This window comes from Rana temporaria, chromosome 1, assembly GCF_905171775.1.
Source record: "Rana temporaria chromosome 1, aRanTem1.1, whole genome shotgun sequence".
Taxonomy (NCBI): Eukaryota; Metazoa; Chordata; class Amphibia; order Anura; family Ranidae; genus Rana; species Rana temporaria.
This window is the reverse complement of record NC_053489.1, coordinates 206,088,898-206,106,827: the sequence shown is the minus strand read 5'-3', so window position 1 is coordinate 206,106,827 and position 17,930 is coordinate 206,088,898. Positions and strand designations below refer to the sequence as shown.

The 17,930-nt window shown below is 42.3% G+C and overlaps 1 protein-coding gene across 3 annotated transcripts in view; it reads left to right on the top strand.

The window, feature by feature from the left end:
* The window catches only part of LOC120935943 (catechol O-methyltransferase-like), an 86,035-nt gene that overhangs the window by 49,626 nt on the left and 18,479 nt on the right, over positions 1-17,930 (top strand). For all 3 annotated transcript variants that reach the window (XM_040347991.1, XM_040347976.1, XM_040347982.1), the window contains exon 2: positions 15,507-15,786. In XM_040347991.1, coding sequence (XP_040203925.1) covers positions 15,507-15,786 — 280 coding nt within the window. The remainder of the gene's footprint in view (positions 1-15,506; positions 15,787-17,930) is intronic.

Below are 17,930 nucleotides of genomic sequence, written 5' to 3'. Positions count from 1 at the left end.
CTGTTATTTCTGAGGGGCTTAAAATATGAGAGCTCAAGTTGAAGATGCCCTCCCCCTTCACAGTCTCGACCTCTTTGGGCTTCCTGTTCCTCCCCCCTCTGGTTCCTCTTTTCTTTCTGCAGTTCTTTTGATACCTTGGCTTGCCCGGGGAAAACCCCATTGTGGGCGACTAAATTCATTAATTGGATTAGGAGCACTTGACCCTCCATATCCAAGTTCATAAATCCCAGACTGGGTAGGTCCATTCTGTCCCTGGGGGGGGCCGTAAGCCCCTTCTTCCAAGTCAAGAGTATCCCCCAGGGGAAGAAATGGGTTGTGGGTTAGTATATTAAATTCTGGTTCTAACCTTTCAGCATAGTGAACTACCTCCTGAATCTCTGAGGCTAGAGGAGGACCAAAATAATGCCCTCCATAGGGCTGACTCCCTCTATGACCCCCAAATTGGTGCTGGTAGCCAATATTGTACTGGGGGGCCAAAGGGGGTGGTGGTCCCTGAGGGCCCCTTCCCCTCGTGGTAGGAGGGCCGGATGGATAGACAGAACCCCACTGATAGGTTGGAAGACCTAACGTGGGGATCGGGCGTGTCCTTTGAGGAGGGACGCCTCTGCCTCTATTAGTGGCTAATGCAGCAGGAAACTTTTTGGTTTTATAATTTTTTGGGGTACCCCCCTTACTAGATTGATTGTGAGGTCCCTTAAGGACATGGGATGGGGGGGGAAGGGAGTACATGACATCAGTCTGACTGGAGCTAGGTTGTGATGTTACCTCCATCTGGGGATTATTCAGGGCATTGGCTTCCGCTAGCAATTTCTTTTGCCAGTCGAAAACCACATTCCCCTGATAATCAACCAGATCCCTATTAAATTTTTTCTTTTTTTTGATTTTTTGTTCCCTCTCTTCTTTTTCCAGAATTTTTAAAAGGGTTTGAGACCTTTCCACATACTCTGGACTTGTCATAAAGGGAACCAGTTTCTCCTTTATAAGAATAATTTCTGCATCTAGTCTCTTTAGTTTGGTAGTTTTACGTTCACCTAGAAACTGCAAGAGACTTAGACCCGCTTCATTAAAATATTTAAACCACCCATCAAGGTCCGTATCTCCTTTTTGGGGCTGTATCTCCCATCTGAGGCTCCTAGGAACCATCTGTTGTTTGATATAAGTCTCCAAAAAGACTATATCCCATTGGGTATGCAGTTCTGACACTGTAAGGTTTTTAAGCCTCATAAAGAGGCCACCTAGATCTCCATCACCCTCTTTGAAAATTTCGAATACACCCTCAGTATTGACTACTCTCTTGGCACGAAAATCAAAGATATCCATAACGAAAACTCGTTAAACATAAACACCAAAAAGAAAAAATCAAAAATTAGTGCTTAAAGAATACTAAATATTCCAGGGTCGCTGCAACAAAACGTATAAACAACAATAGAAAAAAGAAAATATTGTTGCGCAGACCCAACGTGTGATACAAACATATATTATCAGCCGCGTCTTAAGTGTGCCATACAGCACAAACAAACATAGTAAAAAAGGGGAAGTCGCGCTGATTAAAAAATAAATAAATGAAATAAAAAACACCAGTGATAGTGAAAACAGTACGTGGAAATAGACAATTCTATATATAGTGATAATCACCCGCAATGGGTTAGGTGTATATTATAAATAACTTTAAACGGCATAAATGTCTCTTCAGTTTAGTGTGGGCAAATTGACAGTCCAGACAGGCCAAGCGATTTATAAAGCAGTCCACAGGTGTAGTGATGAAAAAGAAGTCCTTAGATAACAGTGATAACGACCACTCTGTGTTCAGAACAAACGGAAGACCTCCACCACAAATAGTACTGACTCTTACCAGAATTCAGTAAATAATAGGCATAGAGACAAATCCAGCAGCAGCCCACAAGATTATCTTCAACCAGCGATATCCATGCATCAGTAATCACCATTGAAATCCAGACTCCATAAATACAAAAGAAACACCAAAGGAGGGATATAGCGTAATACTGCGCTGGTTTATTGTAACTAAAGGCAGCTAAATGCTTACTTACATTTGTAGTGATAAAATGGGCATCGAGCGGACATAAAAAGGATAACAGAATAAAAAGCACAGCACAGCCGGCCGGACTGTGTGTGGGCGTACGTCCGGATATCCGGATCCTTACACTCAGTAACGCGGTAACGTCAGGGCGTCTCCTCCCGACGTTTCGTCACAATAGGGACGTGTTCACGGGGTAAGGAGACGCCCCAACTCACCGCACGTATATCGAAAAAGGGGCGGAGTCAACCAGGGAGCTGATCCAATCACGATCGCCCATCCACCATTTTGACTCCTGGAAGCCTGCAACGCATGCTTGCAAACCGCTGCCACAGTAAGGGAAAGAATAATTACATTCTTCCCTAAGACAAAACGGCAATTATATTTAAAACAATTTGATAAAACTTACAGGTTAAGAAGACGGAAGAACAGGGGAAATGGACTATTATGGAAAAGGGAACAAAGTCCTTATGTAACCATAGTCTTAAAACAATGCTACCAGCGCATTGGTCCCTGTCTTAACCAGTCCTCAAAGAATTAAAAACAAAAAAATGAAATAAAATAAAAATATACGGAAGATGCGATCATCAGAGTTCACCCCTGGTTGTATACACCCCCTTGCATATAGATAAACATATACATTTTCATAATAAGCAATCCTAGCTGGATTAAAACAAATAAAGTTACATCCCATTACTAAGTAAATATTCGTAATTTAAATGTCACATTAGTACAGACTTTTTAGAACTCTCTCATTGAAAATAAGAAATTAGCATACTGTATTGACATTAAAGGGCCAGTGTAAATACAGGTGAATAAATTAGCAACTCTAATATCCAAACTGGCTCTCCTGAAAAATATATATTAAAATACGGAAAATTATGAATTATCCAGAAAACAATTTAAGTCTACCTCAATATTTAAACCATGAGGCGTATAGCATTTAATTCTATGTATCCAGGACATCTCGGTCCTAGATATAGATCTAACCAAGTCGCTCCCCCTCCAATGGGCGGTAAACTTGTCAATCCCAAGGAATATAGTATCTTTGGGATCACGTGCATGGGCAGTAAGGTAATGTTTAGATACGGAATGCTCCGTAAATCCACTCCTAATGTTCGCAATGTGCTCATTAAGTCGCACATGTAGCGGACGTTTGGTCCTCCCTACGTATTGTAAGCCACATGGACAAATCAATAAGTAGATAACACCAACGGTGGAGCACGTAATAAAAGGTTTGATCGCAAACTTTTTACCGGTGCAACTGGAGATAAACTCCACTGTTCTTTTCTTTGTGCGATTATTAATGCTACAGCTCTGACACCGGCCACACTTATAAAAACCTGTCAAACCTGCCAAGAACATTGAAGGAACTCTCGGGGGATTCATTATATTGCCAGCCACCTTATCTCTTAAGGAAGGGAGACCCCTAAAGACCACCTGGGGCCTATCGGGTAGTAAACTGCCCAAAATGTTGTCACTCTTAAGGATGTACCAATATTTGGACAATATGTGTTTAATCCCCCCATGCTGGCAGGAGAAGTCTGTAATAAAAGGACATTTAAATTTATCAGACTTGCTACGAGGCTTATCTTCTAATAAAGTGCCCCTATCCAATTGTGTTACATGCTCCAGGGCACTAGATAGATCATCCGGCTTGTACCCCTTCGCTAAAAAGCGATGGGTTAGCATGTCTGCTTGTTGCACAAACGATGTATGCCTAGTGCAATTCCTCTTGATGCGCAAATATTGGCTCTTTGGGATGGCGTCAAGCCAGGGAGCATAGTGACAGCTATCCTTAGAAATATAGGCATTTCTATCTGTCGCCTTGAAATGAGTTGCTGTCTGAAAATTCTCCCCCTCCACAGAGATCACCAAATCCAAAAAGTTGACTTGTATCTGGCTAGCCTCATAGCTCAGCGAGATACCCCGATCATTTGCATTTAAGGTGCTCATGAAATGGGTCAAGTCATCTTCAGTGCCATCCCATAGGAGGAGGATGTCGTCGATATACCTGGCCCACAACAAAACTTGTGGCCTGGATTGAACACAAACGACATCCTCCTCCCATAGTGCCATAAAGAGATTGGCCAGGCTCGGAGCGTATTTGGCTCCCATCGCTACACCGCGATTCTGTTTGTAGAATTTGCCATCATGCCAGAAAAAATTATGCGTTGCCGCAAATTTTAAAAGTTCCATAATAAATGATGTCTGACTTTTATCCAACTTACTGTCCCTATTCAAATAGTATGAAACCGCATGTAGGCCTAGGTCATGCGGTATTATAGTATACAATGAAGCAACATCGCATGTTACCAGCCACACACCCGGAGGGGGTTTGATCCCAGATACAATATTAATCACCTCTTTAGTGTCCTTAATGAATGATGGTATCATTTTCACCAAGGGCTGAAGGAAGAAGTCTATATACTTGCCCACCCGGGACGTAACCGAATCTATCCCACTAATAATGGGACGTCCCGGGGGGCAAGTAAGACTCTTATGTACCTTCGGCAAATAATATATAATCGGCGTTCTCGGAGCCTTAGGGACCAGAAAATCTCTCTCTTTTTCATTAAGAATATTGCTCCGGAAGCCTCTATTAACTAACCTGGTCAGAATCTTCTTATATTTCATGCCTGGATCTAGGGAAAGTGGAATATAGGTTTCCTCATCTCCTAAAATCCGCTGCATTTCCTGCATGTAGTCGGATTTATTGAGGACCACAATACCACCACCCTTGTCCGCTGGGCGGATGACCACATTTTTATTATGGCACAGAGAATCTATCCCCCTTTGAATATCCTGTTTGCACCGAACCTGCTTGACTTTCATGTCATCTAAGTCTTTCAGAGTAAGATCTCTGAATACTTTAAGAGCTGCTGGAAGGTGACCAGGAGGGTTCCAAGTAGAAGCGTTGGACAATCCTGAATGTACTATCTTTGGGGTGGACATTGCAGATTGGTTAAAGGGGTTAGAGGCGCAATATCTCTGGATATTGAGTTTCCTGATATACTTATGTATATCCATGTATACCTTAAATTTATTGATATTGGCAGGAGGAACATACTTAAGTCCTTTATCTAGAACTGTTATTTCTGAGGGGCTTAAAATATGAGAGCTCAAGTTGAAGATGCCCTCCCCCTTCACAGTCTCGACCTCTTTGGGCTTCCTGTTCCTCCCCCCTCTGGTTCCTCTTTTCTTTCTGCAGTTCTTTTGATACCTTGGCTTGCCCGGGGAAAACCCCATTGTGGGCGACTAAATTCATTAATTGGATTAGGAGCACTTGACCCTCCATATCCAAGTTCATAAATCCCAGACTGGGTAGGTCCATTCTGTCCCTGGGGGGGGCCGTAAGCCCCTTCTTCCAAGTCAAGAGTATCCCCCAGGGGAAGAAATGGGTTGTGGGTTAGTATATTAAATTCTGGTTCTAACCTTTCAGCATAGTGAACTACCTCCTGAATCTCTGAGGCTAGAGGAGGACCAAAATAATGCCCTCCATAGGGCTGACTCCCTCTATGACCCCCAAATTGGTGCTGGTAGCCAATATTGTACTGGGGGGCCAAAGGGGGTGGTGGTCCCTGAGGGCCCCTTCCCCTCGTGGTAGGAGGGCCGGATGGATAGACAGAACCCCACTGATAGGTTGGAAGACCTAACGTGGGGATCGGGCGTGTCCTTTGAGGAGGGACGCCTCTGCCTCTATTAGTGGCTAATGCAGCAGGAAACTTTTTGGTTTTATAATTTTTTGGGGTACCCCCCTTACTAGATTGATTGTGAGGTCCCTTAAGGACATGGGATGGGGGGGGAAGGGAGTACATGACATCAGTCTGACTGGAGCTAGGTTGTGATGTTACCTCCATCTGGGGATTATTCAGGGCATTGGCTTCCGCTAGCAATTTCTTTTGCCAGTCGAAAACCACATTCCCCTGATAATCAACCAGATCCCTATTAAATTTTTTCTTTTTTTTGATTTTTTGTTCCCTCTCTTCTTTTTCCAGAATTTTTAAAAGGGTTTGAGACCTTTCCACATACTCTGGACTTGTCATAAAGGGAACCAGTTTCTCCTTTATAAGAATAATTTCTGCATCTAGTCTCTTTAGTTTGGTAGTTTTACGTTCACCTAGAAACTGCAAGAGACTTAGACCCGCTTCATTAAAATATTTAAACCACCCATCAAGGTCCGTATCTCCTTTTTGGGGCTGTATCTCCCATCTGAGGCTCCTAGGAACCATCTGTTGTTTGATATAAGTCTCCAAAAAGACTATATCCCATTGGGTATGCAGTTCTGACACTGTAAGGTTTTTAAGCCTCATAAAGAGGCCACCTAGATCTCCATCACCCTCTTTGAAAATTTCGAATACACCCTCAGTATTGACTACTCTCTTGGCACGAAAATCAAAGATATCCATAACGAAAACTCGTTAAACATAAACACCAAAAAGAAAAAATCAAAAATTAGTGCTTAAAGAATACTAAATATTCCAGGGTCGCTGCAACAAAACGTATAAACAACAATAGAAAAAAGAAAATATTGTTGCGCAGACCCAACGTGTGATACAAACATATATTATCAGCCGCGTCTTAAGTGTGCCATACAGCACAAACAAACATAGTAAAAAAGGGGAAGTCGCGCTGATTAAAAAATAAATAAATGAAATAAAAAACACCAGTGATAGTGAAAACAGTACGTGGAAATAGACAATTCTATATATAGTGATAATCACCCGCAATGGGTTAGGTGTATATTATAAATAACTTTAAACGGCATAAATGTCTCTTCAGTTTAGTGTGGGCAAATTGACAGTCCAGACAGGCCAAGCGATTTATAAAGCAGTCCACAGGTGTAGTGATGAAAAAGAAGTCCTTAGATAACAGTGATAACGACCACTCTGTGTTCAGAACAAACGGAAGACCTCCACCACAAATAGACTTTGTTCCCTTTTCCATAATAGTCCATTTCCCCTGTTCTTCCGTCTTCTTAACCTGTAAGTTTTATCAAATTGTTTTAAATATAATTGCCGTTTTGTCTTAGGGAAGAATGTAATTATTCTTTCCCTTACTGTGGCAGCGGTTTGCAAGCATGCGTTGCAGGCTTCCAGGAGTCAAAATGGTGGATGGGCGATCGTGATTGGATCAGCTCCCTGGTTGACTCCGCCCCTTTTTCGATATACGTGCGGTGAGTTGGGGCGTCTCCTTACCCCGTGAACACGTCCCTATTGTGACGAAACGTCGGGAGGAGACGCCCTGACGTTACCGCGTTACTGAGTGTAAGGATCCGGATATCCGGACGTACGCCCACACACAGTCCGGCCGGCTGTGCTGTGCTTTTTATTCTGTTATCCTTTTTATGTCCGCTCGATGCCCATTTTATCACTACAAATGTAAGTAAGCATTTAGCTGCCTTTAGTTACAATAAACCAGCGCAGTATTACGCTATATCCCTCCTTTGGTGTTTCTTTTGTATTTATGGAGTCTGGATTTCAATGGTGATTACTGATGCATGGATATCGCTGGTTGAAGATAATCTTGTGGGCTGCTGCTGGATTTGTCTCTATGCCTATTATTTACTGAATTCTGGTAAGAGTCAGTACTATTTGTGGTGGAGGTCTTCCGTTTGTTCTGAACACAGAGTGGTCGTTATCACTGTTATCTAAGGACTTCTTTTTCATCACTACACCTGTGGACTGCTTTATAAATCGCTTGGCCTGTCTGGACTGTCAATTTGCCCACACTAAACTGAAGAGACATTTATGCCGTTTAAAGTTATTTATAATATACACCTAACCCATTGCGGGTGATTATCACTATATATAGAATTGTCTATTTCCACGTACTGTTTTCACTATCACTGGTGTTTTTTATTTCATTTATTTATTTTTTAATCAGCGCGACTTCCCCTTTTTTACTATGTTTGTTTGTGCTGTATGGCACACTTAAGACGCGGCTGATAATATATGTTTGTATCACACGTTGGGTCTGCGCAACAATATTTTCTTTTTTCTATTGTTGTTTATACGTTTTGTTGCAGCGACCCTGGAATATTTAGTATTCTTTAAGCACTAATTTTTGATTTTTTCTTTTTGGTGTTTATGTTTAACGAGTTTTCGTTATGGATATCTTTGATTTTCGTGCCAAGAGAGTAGTCAATACTGAGGGTGTATTCGAAATTTTCAAAGAGGGTGATGGAGATCTAGGTGGCCTCTTTATGAGGCTTAAAAACCTTACAGTGTCAGAACTGCATACCCAATGGGATATAGTCTTTTTGGAGACTTATATCAAACAACAGATGGTTCCTAGGAGCCTCAGATGGGAGATACAGCCCCAAAAAGGAGATACGGACCTTGATGGGTGGTTTAAATATTTTAATGAAGCGGGTCTAAGTCTCTTGCAGTTTCTAGGTGAACGTAAAACTACCAAACTAAAGAGACTAGATGCAGAAATTATTCTTATAAAGGAGAAACTGGTTCCCTTTATGACAAGTCCAGAGTATGTGGAAAGGTCTCAAACCCTTTTAAAAATTCTGGAAAAAGAAGAGAGGGAACAAAAAATCAAAAAAAAGAAAAAATTTAATAGGGATCTGGTTGATTATCAGGGGAATGTGGTTTTCGACTGGCAAAAGAAATTGCTAGCGGAAGCCAATGCCCTGAATAATCCCCAGATGGAGGTAACATCACAACCTAGCTCCAGTCAGACTGATGTCATGTACTCCCTTCCCCCCCCATCCCATGTCCTTAAGGGACCTCACAATCAATCTAGTAAGGGGGGTACCCCAAAAAATTATAAAACCAAAAAGTTTCCTGCTGCATTAGCCACTAATAGAGGCAGAGGCGTCCCTCCTCAAAGGACACGCCCGATCCCCACGTTAGGTCTTCCAACCTATCAGTGGGGTTCTGTCTATCCATCCGGCCCTCCTACCACGAGGGGAAGGGGCCCTCAGGGACCACCACCCCCTTTGGCCCCCCAGTACAATATTGGCTACCAGCACCAATTTGGGGGTCATAGAGGGAGTCAGCCCTATGGAGGGCATTATTTTGGTCCTCCTCTAGCCTCAGAGATTCAGGAGGTAGTTCACTATGCTGAAAGGTTAGAACCAGAATTTAATATACTAACCCACAACCCATTTCTTCCCCTGGGGGATACTCTTGACTTGGAAGAAGGGGCTTACGGCCCCCCCCAGGGACAGAATGGACCTACCCAGTCTGGGATTTATGAACTTGGATATGGAGGGTCAAGTGCTCCTAATCCAATTAATGAATTTAGTCGCCCACAATGGGGTTTTCCCCGGGCAAGCCAAGGTATCAAAAGAACTGCAGAAAGAAAAGAGGAACCAGAGGGGGGAGGAACAGGAAGCCCAAAGAGGTCGAGACTGTGAAGGGGGAGGGCATCTTCAACTTGAGCTCTCATATTTTAAGCCCCTCAGAAATAACAGTTCTAGATAAAGGACTTAAGTATGTTCCTCCTGCCAATATCAATAAATTTAAGGTATACATGGATATACATAAGTATATCAGGAAACTCAATATCCAGAGATATTGCGCCTCTAACCCCTTTAACCAATCTGCAATGTCCACCCCAAAGATAGTACATTCAGGATTGTCCAACGCTTCTACTTGGAACCCTCCTGGTCACCTTCCAGCAGCTCTTAAAGTATTCAGAGATCTTACTCTGAAAGACTTAGATGACATGAAAGTCAAGCAGGTTCGGTGCAAACAGGATATTCAAAGGGGGATAGATTCTCTGTGCCATAATAAAAATGTGGTCATCCGCCCAGCGGACAAGGGTGGTGGTATTGTGGTCCTCAATAAATCCGACTACATGCAGGAAATGCAGCGGATTTTAGGAGATGAGGAAACCTATATTCCACTTTCCCTAGATCCAGGCATGAAATATAAGAAGATTCTGACCAGGTTAGTTAATAGAGGCTTCCGGAGCAATATTCTTAATGAAAAAGAGAGAGATTTTCTGGTCCCTAAGGCTCCGAGAACGCCGATTATATATTATTTGCCGAAGGTACATAAGAGTCTTACTTGCCCCCCGGGACGTCCCATTATTAGTGGGATAGATTCGGTTACGTCCCGGGTGGGCAAGTATATAGACTTCTTCCTTCAGCCCTTGGTGAAAATGATACCATCATTCATTAAGGACACTAAAGAGGTGATTAATATTGTATCTGGGATCAAACCCCCTCCGGGTGTGTGGCTGGTAACATGCGATGTTGCTTCATTGTATACTATAATACCGCATGACCTAGGCCTACATGCGGTTTCATACTATTTGAATAGGGACAGTAAGTTGGATAAAAGTCAGACATCATTTATTATGGAACTTTTAAAATTTGCGGCAACGCATAATTTTTTCTGGCATGATGGCAAATTCTACAAACAGAATCGCGGTGTAGCGATGGGAGCCAAATACGCTCCGAGCCTGGCCAATCTCTTTATGGCACTATGGGAGGAGGATGTCGTTTGTGTTCAATCCAGGCCACAAGTTTTGTTGTGGGCCAGGTATATCGACGACATCCTCCTCCTATGGGATGGCACTGAAGATGACTTGACCCATTTCATGAGCACCTTAAATGCAAATGATCGGGGTATCTCGCTGAGCTATGAGGCTAGCCAGATACAAGTCAACTTTTTGGATTTGGTGATCTCTGTGGAGGGGGAGAATTTTCAGACAGCAACTCATTTCAAGGCGACAGATAGAAATGCCTATATTTCTAAGGATAGCTGTCACTATGCTCCCTGGCTTGACGCCATCCCAAAGAGCCAATATTTGCGCATCAAGAGGAATTGCACTAGGCATACATCGTTTGTGCAACAAGCAGACATGCTAACCCATCGCTTTTTAGCGAAGGGGTACAAGCCGGATGATCTATCTAGTGCCCTGGAGCATGTAACACAATTGGATAGGGGCACTTTATTAGAAGATAAGCCTCGTAGCAAGTCTGATAAATTTAAATGTCCTTTTATTACAGACTTCTCCTGCCAGCATGGGGGGATTAAACACATATTGTCCAAATATTGGTACATCCTTAAGAGTGACAACATTTTGGGCAGTTTACTACCCGATAGGCCCCAGGTGGTCTTTAGGGGTCTCCCTTCCTTAAGAGATAAGGTGGCTGGCAATATAATGAATCCCCCGAGAGTTCCTTCAATGTTCTTGGCAGGTTTGACAGGTTTTTATAAGTGTGGCCGGTGTCAGAGCTGTAGCATTAATAATCGCACAAAGAAAAGAACAGTGGAGTTTATCTCCAGTTGCACCGGTAAAAAGTTTGCGATCAAACCTTTTATTACGTGCTCCACCGTTGGTGTTATCTACTTATTGATTTGTCCATGTGGCTTACAATACGTAGGGAGGACCAAACGTCCGCTACATGTGCGACTTAATGAGCACATTGCGAACATTAGGAGTGGATTTACGGAGCATTCCGTATCTAAACATTACCTTACTGCCCATGCACGTGATCCCAAAGATACTATATTCCTTGGGATTGACAAGTTTACCGCCCATTGGAGGGGGAGCGACTTGGTTAGATCTATATCTAGGACCGAGATGTCCTGGATACATAGAATTAAATGCTATACGCCTCATGGTTTAAATATTGAGGTAGACTTAAATTGTTTTCTGGATAATTCATAATTTTCCGTATTTTAATATATATTTTTCAGGAGAGCCAGTTTGGATATTAGAGTTGCTAATTTATTCACCTGTATTTACACTGGCCCTTTAATGTCAATACAGTATGCTAATTTCTTATTTTCAATGAGAGAGTTCTAAAAAGTCTGTACTAATGTGACATTTAAATTACGAATATTTACTTAGTAATGGGATGTAACTTTATTTGTTTTAATCCAGCTAGGATTGCTTATTATGAAAATGTATATGTTTATCTATATGCAAGGGGGTGTATACAACCAGGGGTGAACTCTGATGATCGCATCTTCCGTATATTTTTATTTTATTTCATTTTTTTGTTTTTAATTCTTTGAGGACTGGTTAAGACAGGGACCAATGCGCTGGTAGCATTGTTTTAAGACTATGGTTACATAAGGACTTTGTTCCCTTTTCCATAATAGTCCATTTCCCCTGTTCTTCCGTCTTCTTAACCTGTAAGTTTTATCAAATTGTTTTAAATATAATTGCCGTTTTGTCTTAGGGAAGAATGTAATTATTCTTTCCCTTACTGTGGCAGCGGTTTGCAAGCATGCGTTGCAGGCTTCCAGGAGTCAAAATGGTGGATGGGCGATCGTGATTGGATCAGCTCCCTGGTTGACTCCGCCCCTTTTTCGATATACGTGCGGTGAGTTGGGGCGTCTCCTTACCCCGTGAACACGTCCCTATTGTGACGAAACGTCGGGAGGAGACGCCCTGACGTTACCGCGTTACTGAGTGTAAGGATCCGGATATCCGGACGTACGCCCACACACAGTCCGGCCGGCTGTGCTGTGCTTTTTATTCTGTTATCCTTTTTATGTCCGCTCGATGCCCATTTTATCACTACAAATGTAAGTAAGCATTTAGCTGCCTTTAGTTACAATAAACCAGCGCAGTATTACGCTATATCCCTCCTTTGGTGTTTCTTTTGTATTTATGGAGTCTGGATTTCAATGGTGATTACTGATGCATGGATATCGCTGGTTGAAGATAATCTTGTGGGCTGCTGCTGGATTTGTCTCTATGCCTATTATTTACTGAATTCTGGTAAGAGTCAGTACTATTTGTGGTGGAGGTCTTCCGTTTGTTCTGAACACAGAGTGGTCGTTATCACTGTTATCTAAGGACTTCTTTTTCATCACTACACCTGTGGACTGCTTTATAAATCGCTTGGCCTGTCTGGACTGTCAATTTGCCCACACTAAACTGAAGAGACATTTATGCCGTTTAAAGTTATTTATAATATACACCTAACCCATTGCGGGTGATTATCACTATATATAGAATTGTCTATTTCCACGTACTGTTTTCACTATCACTGGTGTTTTTTATTTCATTTATTTATTTTTTAATCAGCGCGACTTCCCCTTTTTTACTATGTTTGTTTGTGCTGTATGGCACACTTAAGACGCGGCTGATAATATATGTTTGTATCACACGTTGGGTCTGCGCAACAATATTTTCTATTTTCTTTTTTCTATAAGTAAAGTACTGCTAGGACCTTGAAGAAGGGGACATTCTCTGAAAGCTTGTCCTGAAAAATTGTGTTAGTACAAATAAAAAAAGTATCATGCACAGTACTCAATTGTTTCTGGGACAAGTAAAGGGAAATCTCCCCATATGGGACACAGACAGCAATAAAGAAACTGGCAGGGGTTTTAATCATTTACAACTATTTCCAACTATTTGGCTGCAAAAAAAACTTTAAGCAGTAAACCCTTTTTTAGCTTAATTAATTAAGCTCAATTAAAAAAAGAAACAATTCCCCTAATGCTGCGTACACACGATCGTTTTTCGGCATGAAAAATACGACGTTTTAAAAAAAATGTAATTTAAAACGATCGTGTGTGGGCTCCACATAATTTTTCGGGTTCTGAAAAACGACAAAAAAAAAAAAATTCAAACATGCTGCATTTTTTAACGACGTTTTAAACTATGTCGTTTTTCGGGTTGTAAAAAATGATCGTGTGTGTGGGCTAAAATGACGTGAAAAACCCGCGCATGCTCAGAAGCAAGTTATGAGACGGGAGCGCTCCTTCTGGTAAAACTACCGTTCGTAATGGAGTAAGCACATTCATCACGCTGTAACAGACAGAAAAGCGCGAATCGTCTTTTACAAACACGAAATCAGCAAAAGCAGCCCCAAGGGTGGCGTCATCCGCATGGAACTTCCCCTTTAGGCCCCTTTCACATTGAGGAGTTTTTCAGGCGGTAAAGCGCTAAAAATAGCGCTGCTATCCCGCCTGAAAAACTCCTGCACTGCAGACTCAATGTGAAAGCCCGAGGGCTTTCACACTGAGGCGATGCGCTGGCGGGAGACAAAAAAATCTCCTGTCAGCAGCATCTTTGGAGCGGTGAGAGGAGCGGCATGTATACCGCTCCTTCACCGCTCCTTCCCATTGAAAACAATGGGAACCGCGGAAATACCGCCCGCAATGCGCCTCTGCGATATTAACTCTTTATCGGCCGCTAGCGGGGGTTAATACCGCGGTATAGCGCCGCTATTTTTAGCGGCGTTATACCGCCACCGCAGCTCCCGCCCCAGTCTGAAAGGGGCCTTATAGTGCCGTCGTACGTGTTGTATGTCACCATGCTTTGCTAGAGCACTTTTTTTAAACGACCGTGTGTGGGCAACGTCGTTTTAATGATGAAGTTGGAAAAAACTTTGTTTTTTGTACATGCCGAAAAACATTTTTTTCATGCCGAAAAAACGCGGCATCATACCTTTTGTTCAAATTCTTCCCCAACTTTACAAATGTCAATGCTGCTGGATCCTGCTCCCTCAGTGCTACTTCTCTACACTACACGAGAGAGTTAAAGGAGTTGTAAAGGTTTGTGTTTTTTTATATATATATATATATAATAGGTTTCTTTAACCACTTAAGGGCCGAGCCTGTTTTTCAGACTTGGTGTTTACAAGTTAAAAACAATTTTTTTTGCTAGGAAATTACTTGGAACCCCCAACCATTATACATTTTTTTTTCTAACACCCTAGAGCAGGGGTGTCAAACTCAATTTCATCGTGGGCCGCATCAGCATTATAATTGCCCTCAAAAGGGCCGGTTGTATCTGTAAGATTAGATGTCCAGCGCATCCCCTTCCCTTACATTAGATGTTAAGAGCCAACCCATCATCAGAAGTTGAGTCCACCACTCTCCCTTACATCACAGTGCACCCCCCTTTCCTTATGCTGCTGCTGGGAAGAAGCTGGATGCATTGCTTGAAAGCAGAAAGTACAGTGTCTTGAGGAAGACCAGAGGAGGGCAGGAGCTCTGCTGCAGCTGCAGGAGAGGTGTGAGTGACACATGAAACGGCCCGGAGGGCCGGATTCGCCCACGGGCCTTGTGTTTGACACTTTTTTTAATTAAAAAATAAGACAACAGTAAAGTTAGCCCAATTTTTTTTATATTGTGAAAGATAACGTTACACCAAGTAAATTGATACCCAACATGTCACGCTTCAAAAATTGTGCCCACTCGTGGAATGGCGTCAAACGTTTACCCTTAAAAATCTCTATAGGCAACGTTAAAAAAATTCTACAGGTTGCATGTTTTGAGTTACAGAGAGCGTCTAGGGCTAGAATTATTGCTCTCGCTCTAACGATCGCAGCGATACCTCACATGTGTGGTTTGTACACCGTTTTCATACGCGGGTGCTACTCACGTATGCGTTCGCTTCTCGTCAGGACGGGGCGCTTTAAAATTTTTTAAAAATAATGACAACACACTTATTGTGAGCAAGCCCCAATGCTGATTTGTATTGCTGAATAGCTGTTTGACTGCAATTATAAATAATAATATTTTTTCTTCTTATGCAGATGCTGGACCTGAGCACAGTTTTGCTTCTGGCAGCAGGTGCTCTGTTCGTTTTTACCTTGTATACTGTTCTGCATGATCAACGGCGTGCATATGCCAAAATTGTCTATCATGAAATTACAATTAGAATCAAGGATCTCTTAATTAATCAGGCAAAGGAAAAGCGAGTCTTGCAGTTTGTGGTCGAGAATGCAGTGCGCGGAGACCCCCAAAGCGTGGTGGATCATATTGACAAGTACTGCAGTGAGATGGAATGGGCCATGAATGTGGGAGATCAGAAAGGTAATTATTCTTTTTTTTGTTTTTACATATATTATATAACTTTACCTTTTAAAAATGTACATTTCATATGCTATAAGATGATATTACATTTTTACAAACAATTCTTACAGGCACATGGAACTTTATAACTAATTGTGCATGGAGCAAATCAAGGGGTTGTGCATATAAGAATGTATCTGTAGGCTAAACTTTTGTTTGGAGGGAGTAGGGTTAGGGTAGAACCCCCATGGTTTGGAGATTCACCCTCTCTATTTCTCCTGGTGATCATTCTCATGTTAACAGAGAGGGATGTGAGATCCTAAATTTACACTGAAATAATAGGTGAGGGGAAATCTTCTGATAGGAACACATGTTTTGGGGAAGAGCCGTTCCGTACTATGTCTAAAAATAATATAGATATGGATAGAGAATGATCTTCTGCAGAGTGACTGTGACATAGCAGAGTTCATACATTCTTCTGTTCACTCTTAATAAAAGCACAGGTGTACTAAAGACCTTCTTAAGGCTCATACACACAATCGGACTTTTTGACAACAATTGTCTGAGGCCTCGTACACACGACAGAGTTTCTCGGCAGAATTCACAGAGAAACTCGGTCAAAACCCGGATTCTGCCGAGAATCTCTGTCGTCTGTACAGTTTTGGCTCGATGGAGCCGCAAAGGAACTCGACGAGAAAATAGAGAACATGTTCTCTATTTTCTCGTTGTCCTCGTTGTTCTATAGGAGAAGGCGGCCCGCCGAGCTCCTCGGCGGCTTCATCCCAAAACTCGACGAGGGAACTCGACGTGCCAAGCACGTCGAGTTCCTCTGTCGTGTGTACGGGGCCTGACAGACGTGTTTTATCGGACAATCCAACCGTGTGTATGCTCCATCGGACAATTGTTTCCAGTTTTTCAAAGGACAAATGTTCACTGTGAATGCTCTCAAACTTTCCGGCAACAATTGTCCGATGGAGGATAATCTGATTGTGTGTACAAAGTCCAAAGTATAAACACGCATTCTTAGAACCAATGCTAAAGATCAGACAACAATAGCAAAAGTTGCCCAAAGGGTAGTGGTAAAGAGCTGAAAAACCACGTGATTTGGTGAATGTTGGCTTAAAAAGTTCTGCCGTGTGTATGCATACCAAGTTCACGGCCAACGCCCCTTCGGACCAAAATCCACAGAAAAGTCAGATGGAAGTCCGATCATGTGTATGAGACCTAAAGTGGATGTAAACCCAATTTTTTTTATGTCACAATGTAGGGTATAAGATTTCCTATCATCTGTGCCCAGTCTTGCCACACAGAGTTAATCCAGCTCTGAGAAATCCTCTTTTATTGTTTAGTGAAATAAAACGGACTTACAGAGAAAAACCTTAGTCCTTTCCACCCCCTTGCTGTGAGTGACAGGTTATTTACATATCTCATGCACTAGCCTGAGACAGAGGCACATTTTGTGTAAAAAGTTCACATTTCACATCCCTCTCCCCTCCCCTCCTCTCCCTTCCAGCTCTCCCAGGATTGGCTGCATTTACTGTGTTTTGACTGGATGTTTCTCATCATGGTGTGTTGTCCACAGTTCAGTGTGATGAGGAAATGCATGTATATTGCAGAATATACACAGACAAGTGTTCTGATTTAGGTTAGATGTATCTAGTGAGAGCTGGGCAGAGGAAAATCTTGAGTGATCTGATTGTTATATTGCAGTGTGTATGTCTCAGGTCACCTGCTCACAGTTGCAACATCAGGTTATTTACATATCTCATGCACTAGCCTGGAGACAGGCATTATTTTTTAATTCCCACCCCCACTCCTTTTCTGAAGTCATCTGGATTTTGACTGGATGTTAGTGATCATAGCAGAATTTAGTGTAAGGAATACACAAGAGAAAATGCATGCTGACAAGGGGAGTGTAGAGGTGGGCGGGGAGTCTACTGACATCACGACTCTACCCACCGAACTCCAGACAACAGACCCACCCACAGAATCTGCAGTTTTTCAGGTCTTATAACAGACAGAGGGGAGACATTTGACAGGTAAGGATACATGCAGGAGGCATGTATATCCTTATAAATCACCACTATGGCAGTAGTTTAGAAAGGATGAGAGTGGGTTTACATCCACTTTTACCACTTAAGACTCGGACCAATATGCAGGTAAAG